An 8,065-nucleotide genomic window follows, 5' to 3' on the forward strand; every position below is an offset into this window, starting at 1 on the left:
GCATAGGGGCATGCAAATGGCCTGAGAAACTTTGTTACATTGTAAAGAAGTGTCTTTAAGTATAACTACTGGTGTGTTTAATGTTGCACAATTGTGAATATTGACAACCTCTACTCAATGGAACTTTGATTCTTCAACTTTGACTTACTGTTCATTTGGTAGTTTTGGTTATAATTAAGTTCACTCTTTATCAGGGTTCCAGATTAATAGTAACAATTTGAGACTGAACCAACATTTGCTATCCTCTCTTTTTTCAGGATGGTGGCCCTGAGGGACTTTAATTCATTTTAATGTTATTATTTAGTATTAATATTTTCTTAATTTATGATAGCCAATACATTGATAAACAACCAAGGCCCAACATATTGATTAATCTATGGAAGATAGACTGATCTAAATGATTCATTTTCCTCCAGAAAATATAGATGACGCACTGGCATGGTCAATCAAAAAACAACAAGCCCAAATTCAGGCCTAAACATTTGCTCAAACACTTATTCAGTGTAAATTCTAAGGTAGCAGGTCGATGACTTTATGACTTTATGAGTGATGTACTCATCCTCTCGAGGTCAGCCACTAACCAGCTGTAGGGATAGGTATAGTTAGCATTTTATCTTTACCTTATCCATACCCTTATTGATCCAGCTAATACTATCATTGGTTCTTCATCATTACTGAAGAACTGGGTTTTTTTAGAGCCCAACCGATATTGGATTTTTGGGGGAGTAAAAGAATTCAGATATCGATATATTGGCTGATATATATATATAAACACTCGTGAAAAAGATATGTAATGTAAGCAGGATATTTTACAGTTTAACAATAAACTTTATTGTCCAAAATTATTTCAGTTAACTGAAACAGTAAATTTCCCAGGGAATTACATAAAATAATCATAAAAATGAATAACTATGAATAAAAAGCATGACAACAAATATGTATTTATATGTTTTATATATATATATTTAACATGAATAAAAAACAATGAATCAAATATACATAAAATGCTGCCGATATAACTTGACCCAAGCATTTCCACTGCATTATTGCTTCTTAATAAAAGTATTCATATCATATCAAAGAATATATGTGCTGATATCGATATATCTGTGATAGGCCAATCGGCCGACCGATAAATCATTCAGGCTCTAGGTTTTTTTTTTTTTCAAATAATCATTTTTAAAAAGAATAAATTCAATTTATTGTCTCAGCCGGTTGCTCAATTTGCAACAATCTATCACAAATCTTAAAATGTGACAAACTAATATGATCAGTTAGACTTATATATGCACAGCTTTTATTTTAGCAGTTCGCAATATGCTTAACCAGCACAATGTTGTGTAAAAGACACAGGGAGACATGGGTCAAAATAGATGAAAACATGTTTTTTGCATGTTTAACTGGTGATTTCATAAAGTACTTATTGGCCTTATGTGTGCATGTGTGCATGTGTACTGAGTATGCAGCCCCACCTCGCCCAGAGAGCAGAGAAGAGAAGCAGTGCAACTGTACATGACTAATAGAAAAAAAATATGGCAGTTTATAGTGACCGTCAAAATAAATCAATGTATGGGAAATGAAGCGTCGAATTACATTATCAAAATCGAAATTTTTTCAGCGTCGACTACTATTTATACCATGAAGCAAAGAAGCATTGACTTAAAAACACAAATGCCAACATCAACAACCCTCAATCCCTCTAGCTCAATTAAATTCTTTCTTGACTACAGTGTACTTTGACAAAGATCACAAAGAAGTATCAATATTACATGTCACTACAGGACTGACAGTAACATTGTCCAGTTAATAAATCTAATCAGCAATATGGACTCAACAACATTAACATGATGTGTACTAGAGAACTGAATTACATGCTGCATTTCCATATTTAGCTATAACTGTGCTGAACTATGTAAAAAAAACGTCATGACTGACAGCTGCCAAGCATCTCATTGATTATCATTGCTCATAACAATGTCATGTAAGACCTGATACTGATCCATCATCACTGATACTGTGGTTTTTTGTGGAAAAAACTCAGAGGCCTGCTGGCTCATTATCAGTGAGCACAGCCCATTAAGACCAGTTCAACATCCACAGTAGTCATAGAAAAATACAGAATGCACATAGAATGTGATTAACTGTTAATTTAATTTATCAATAAGATTTTGTTTATACAAGCCAAAGGAGGCAATGTATTTCAGTGCTTGAAAGAAAACTTCATCTCTGAGGCCATAAATGAGAGGACTCAGACATCTCGGTGCAAGATAAAACAGTAAGAAATTTAGGTACCTAGCAATTTCATATAAACTGAAGTTAATCTGAAGCAAAGCAACTTCTATAAACGGGCACCACAGCTGGATGAGACAGAGCAGCAGCTGAAAACCATGAAGAGCCACTGTTCTGAGCCCTTTCTTTGATGACTTTTTATCTTCTCCTGATGCAGCTTTGGCCACTTTCATTATTTTAATATAGGAGAAAACAATGATGATGCTCATAATCAAAAATTGGAGTTGATATATAGCTGACCTAAGATTATGCTGCCATATGTAAAGCATAAACAACTCCACTGAACAGAGCTGATATTGTTTGTAAAAGCTCAGAGATGCCGATACAAAGAAGGAGGAGAAAATTAGAATGCCTGGTACAGAGCTGATGCCATGTATAAGGAAGATACAGTTCATTGTATTACGGGTAGAGCTCAGCTCTCCATGGCGCAGGGGCATGCAAATGGCCACATAGCGCTCCAGGGTCATTGCTGCCAGAGTAACTGGCGTGACTGTAACATACACAAGTACCACAAGAAAGATGATGACACATATCCAAACTTGTATGGTCATTTGAAAATAGTCGAAGATGAGAAGGATATCAGACATAAACAACAAGAAACTATCCGACAGTAATGTAACAGCAAACAAGATGTAGCGTGTAGTTGTGTAGAAATACTCCTTTTTAAAAAAGGTTATGATGAGCAACAAGTTGATGAAAAGAAAAATCATCACCAGTGCCTGTAGAACAATTAACTTGACCGTTCGCAGCAAGAAATCATCACCAGCCAATGAGTTGTTAGCAGCCATGTCTTCATATGTTTTCTAAGCAAACACACACTTTTTTTAGCCACTACCAAAAATCCACTTAAGTATCATTATGTAACATGTCTGTCAATACAAACTCAGATTCTTTTTGCAAAGTCCATCTGAACTGTTCAGATGCTGTGTTAAAGACAGCTGTTTACCAAGCCCTCCATGTTGTTTACAGACTAATGTCTTCTGCTGAGCTCTGTGCAGCCTTCTGAGAGAGGGCTGTGCGCAATGACTTTAAAGACTACAGCATCTAAAAATATCACATGAAACTTTGCTCACCATAGTGTTGTCATCACCACCTCACTGGCTCATGTCAACCCTCTGAGGTCTAAGGCTATTTTCTCGATTTTTACATCATTTCATAAATTCATCTTTTGTAGGTACCTGCCTATATGTATAATACCAAAGTGTTATAAGTGCTTTATGTAAACTGAGGGCCCCATTTTTGCACTGTGTAAAGATATAATTTGGCCCAAATGTTGAAAAGTCAATTTTTTTTTTAATTTTCTAACTTTACTCATGTGGATGAATTGTTTCGGTGCTTTAAATGGGTTTACCAAGTCTCTGATTCACAAAAGAAGTGGAATATATGAACAAAATTAGATGAATAAATGTAGATGTATAAAATATGTCTAAAGCCAAATTATGTAATATTACTGTGGCCCTGAGAGCTCCACGCACTGGCTTTGCATGTGTTTTTTTTCTTAAGTTGCAGTTCGTTGAGCTCTCAGGGCCACTGTATAATATAATTTTTTGAGCAGAAGTGTTGTCTGTCACTCTGCTTTCACCAAATGTCAGATCGACTGAGATGAATGGGATTGAATAATGGGATGTGTTTAACTGAAAGATTTGCATAATTACATTTTTTTTTTTTTTACAAAATATTTACTATACAAAAAGATTCCAAAAATGTAGTAGATGTGCCCATCCTATAAAACATGAACTGATGAAACAATGTGAGAATGAAAAATCTGAAGAAAAGCATGACGTCACTGATGGGTAGGCCTTCCTATTGTATCTCATTAAAATTTCAGAAGAAAACTATAATGTAAAAGAGTTTTTTCTTCCTATGAATGAAAAAAAACCAGAAGAAACACTATTTACAATATTTATATAATGTACATGTTTTCATGATTTCGAATCTCCATTCAGCCATTCTGCAAAACAGTTTCTTTCCAGCTGCAGGCAAAAGGCTGGCCTTTTCTTTTGCAGTGTTCACACCTCCTGCGACCTGTGGTGGGTCTCGTGCTTGGGCCTGCTACAATGACACCAGCAATAGGCACAGGAAGATGAATGGGCAACATTCAACTGAATATTGAGCCAGATGTTCGACTGAGACCGTCGTCCATTGTTCCAGACATCAGGCATTTGGTGGCCGCTATGCAATGTCAGCCGTCTCATTAGGTGAGTCGACACATTGTTGGCCTATTGTTGAACCGATCCACTGCAGCTATATATTTATCAAAAAGTAAGAGTGCAATGTTTTAATTTTGTTTTGTTGCAATTGTTAATTTACTTATTTAAATATTTTTCTTCTGGTTATGCCTACACGCTGAATTTACAGTACAATCACATTGAATTTGTGTCTGTTTGAAGGCTTATTGATTTGATATAAAACATGTCATTTTTCATGAATCAGCTGTGGAAAAGCGCAAACACAATAATGCAATGAGTACAATGTTGTAATTTTATGTCTCTGCAATAATGGTCATTGCTTGCAAGTTTGGTCTGGTTATGCCCGTGCTGAATTTACAGCATATGTAGACCTACATTGGTTTTAAGGTTTGTTAATAGGCCTATTGATTTATTTCTCATTTGTTGAATGATACCATGATATAATACGTAATAATTTATTCATTAATTAGCCTATTGCAGACAGTCTGTTTTATGTTGTGCTGATGGACAGATTCTTGAAAACTCATGTACAGTCGCACTACTTCACTGTCCTCTGCTCTTTACACAACATCGCTTATTGATCATGCCAGAGTGTCATTTAGATTTCCCAGAGGGAAATTAATCATTTAGCTTAATCAACTATTCGATAAAATAGTTGATAGATTTACCGTTCGTAAAATAGTTATAAGTTATAATAAAAAATGAGTGGCATCCCTATGACCATCCCAGATCCATCTTATGGAGCCTCTGCCAGACTTTTTGATGTGGGCATTCACATCTGTCTGAGGGCAGTCCTTGTTGTTTTCCCTGTAGGTTCCACAGGCAGCAAACCTGTGGTAATGGAGAGCCCTGAAGCACTCTGGACTAGAATAAAAATTATCTATATAGATATGGTAACAACAACATCATAGGACAGGCCATGTCAGGGCAAGATGTCCACTGTGTAGCCATTCCTTGAATCAGCCAACACATACAGCTTGAATCCCCATTTTATGGATTTTGCCTTCATGTACTGGATCATCCCTGCTTGAGCCTTGGAGGCAGCCATTCTCTCATTCATGGCCAGGTCTCTGTAGGGATGATAAAATAACTAGCTTGCATTCTTGACGGTGTCCATGAGAGGCTTTACTCTGAAGAGTTTGTGGTGGTTTGGATTGTGCCCTTCATTCAGTCATTTTCTAGATCCTCATCAGGATTGCTGAGATTAATGTAACAGGACATTGTTCTGTACCTGTCCTGTGACACAGTCTGTGGCAAAGAAAGGAAGTGATTCTACCGCCATTAATCTGCAATGCTGTCAAGTTTTACTATGGCCATGTACATAAGCAGTCCTATGTACAGTACATATAAGATTCCCCTGCATCAAAGTCTGTCCATTTGTGTTTCTTTCTCTATGCGATCTTTTTAGCAGCCTGCTTGTTTGTGAAAAAAGTGCAAAAACAATCAGTTCAAGCCGTGTATACATCGAGATGGAGCTGTGTCCATATCCTCTTTTAGTGGGTAATGAGCTCTGCCAAGAATGTCTCTTGTCACTGACTATGATTTTTATGAAAAAGATCAGAGCCAGTCTGGTTAGAAAATGGCGGACTGCTCCATGGAAGTGAGCTGCTGCCCTAAGGAGTCCATGTTTTGGGTAGTTACCAAAAGAATGATACTGTGGATGCAAGCGCTCAGCTTTAGACACAGGAGAGGTTAACCCTCTGTGGTCGTTGGACCATGGCATTTTCTTGATTAGATTAGATTCAACTTTATTGTCATTGCACAGAGTACACGTACTAAGACAACGAAATGCAGTTAGTATCTAACCAGAAGTGCAAAAGAGCAGTTAAAGTGCAAGTGTGTGCTGTACAGGTATGTAAAGTGAGGGTGTGCATAAGTAAAGTGGAGATGTGCATATGTAGGGTACAAAATTACAATGATGAGGTAGCGGGAATAAATACAGTGAGTGCTAGACAATGAGTAGAGACGGTTCAGAACAGTTCAGTGCAAGGTTAGGTGGCTGAGGGGGTTGGTGTGGCAGTCACAGTCTCTGGGTTGTGTGTGTGTGGGGGGGGACACCGGGGTTGTGAGTTCAGCAGGGTGACCGCTGCAGGGAAGAAGCTTTTCCTGAACCTGCTGGTCCTGGAGCGGAGAACCCTGTAGCGTTTCCCTGAGGGGAGGAGGGAAAACAGTCTGTGGCTGGGGTGAGAGCTGTCCCTCACGATGCTGCGCGCCTTCCGCAGACACCTCTTGCTCTGGACAGCCTCGATAGAGGGGAGGGGAGAACCGGTGATGCGTTGGGCGGTTTTCACCACCCTCTGGAGTGACTTCTGGTCCGCGATAGAGCAGCTACCATACCACACCGAGATGCAGTTGGTGAGGATGCTCTCGATGGTGCAGCGGTAGAAGTTCACCAGGATCTGAGGTGACAGGTGGGCCTTCTTGAGTCTCCTCAGGAAGAAGAGACGCTGGTGAGCCTTCTTGACCAGGGTTGAGGTGTTGAGAGACCAGGAGAGGTCCTCGGAGATGTGGACACCCAGGAACTTGAAGCTGGTGACACGCTCAACCTCCGTCTCGTTGATGAGCAGGGGGGCGGGTGTGTCACTCCTCTTCCTGAAGTCCACAATGAGTTCTTTGGTCTTCTTGATGTTGAGGGCCAGGTTGTTGTCGGCGCACCACTCTGCCAGATGCTGGACCTCTTCTCTGTACGCTGACTCATCGTTGTTTCTGATGAGGCCAATCACCGTTGTGTCGTCTGCAAACTTGACGATGGAGTTGGAACCATGTACAGGTGTGCAGTCGTAGGTGACGCCATCTGCCTGTCACTGTTCAGAAGTGGTGGATGTGTTTTCTTCTGTGTGACACTAGCCAATGGGCACTCAGGAAATTACGAAGGACCTACCCACTGCCTTGATATTACAATACTTCATAGTTAAGACTCTTGGTTTGGACTTTGGGTTTATTTCCCGTTTTATTTTGATATCACTTCCCCTTTGTGTTGTGTGCTTCATTTACTTCCTGTTCCTGCTTAGTGATTGCCTGCCCTGCCCTAATATGTTTTACCTGTGTTCAATTACCCTTACCCTTAACCTCAGTTTGTCTGTTTTGTCACAGTTTGTTCCAGTTCAGTCCCCTCATGTGTTTCCTTAGTTTTGCCAGTTTTCGGGATTGCTTTCAGATTCTACGGTTTTTATGTCTCCACCATTCAACAGTTTTCATGTGTCCACCAGGCGACAGCCAGAGCCGGAGGCATATTGTCTTCGGGTTGTGAGTCCGTCCATCCAATTCTTGTGGAAACGGTATCTCAATAACGCCTCAATAACGGTGGCTAAAGGTCAAAGGCTCAAAAACTGCAGTTTTGGCCTTTTGAATGCAATATTTTGAGAAGTCCTCAAGGGAATCCCTTCAAATTTTGCACAAATATCCACTGTGTGAGTGAGTGAACAGAGCGTCTGTTTGTTTGGTCTTTCTTTTTGATTTTTTATCTGTAAATGGGCTGTAATTCCACATAGTTTATTAATCACAGTTCACATTGGTTTAGATACAGTGCTTTTTGGTGTTTTTTTCTTTGATCTTTCCCCTTACCGGCGTCTTGTGGAAGGGGAAGC

General features: G+C 39.3%; 1 protein-coding gene across 1 annotated transcript; it reads right to left on the reverse strand.

Annotated features, from left to right (window-relative positions):
* Nucleotides 1-2,144: 2,144 nt before the first annotated feature.
* On the reverse strand, nucleotides 2,145-3,077 carry LOC130167770 (odorant receptor 131-2-like). The gene has a single exon (XM_056374258.1). The coding sequence runs from the start codon at nucleotides 3,075-3,077 to the stop codon at nucleotides 2,145-2,147; it is 933 nt and encodes a 310-aa protein (XP_056230233.1).
* Between the last annotated feature and the right edge of the window lie 4,988 nt (nucleotides 3,078-8,065).

This window comes from Seriola aureovittata, chromosome 4 (genome assembly GCF_021018895.1).
Source record: "Seriola aureovittata isolate HTS-2021-v1 ecotype China chromosome 4, ASM2101889v1, whole genome shotgun sequence".
Classification (NCBI taxonomy): Eukaryota; Metazoa; Chordata; class Actinopteri; order Carangiformes; family Carangidae; genus Seriola; species Seriola aureovittata.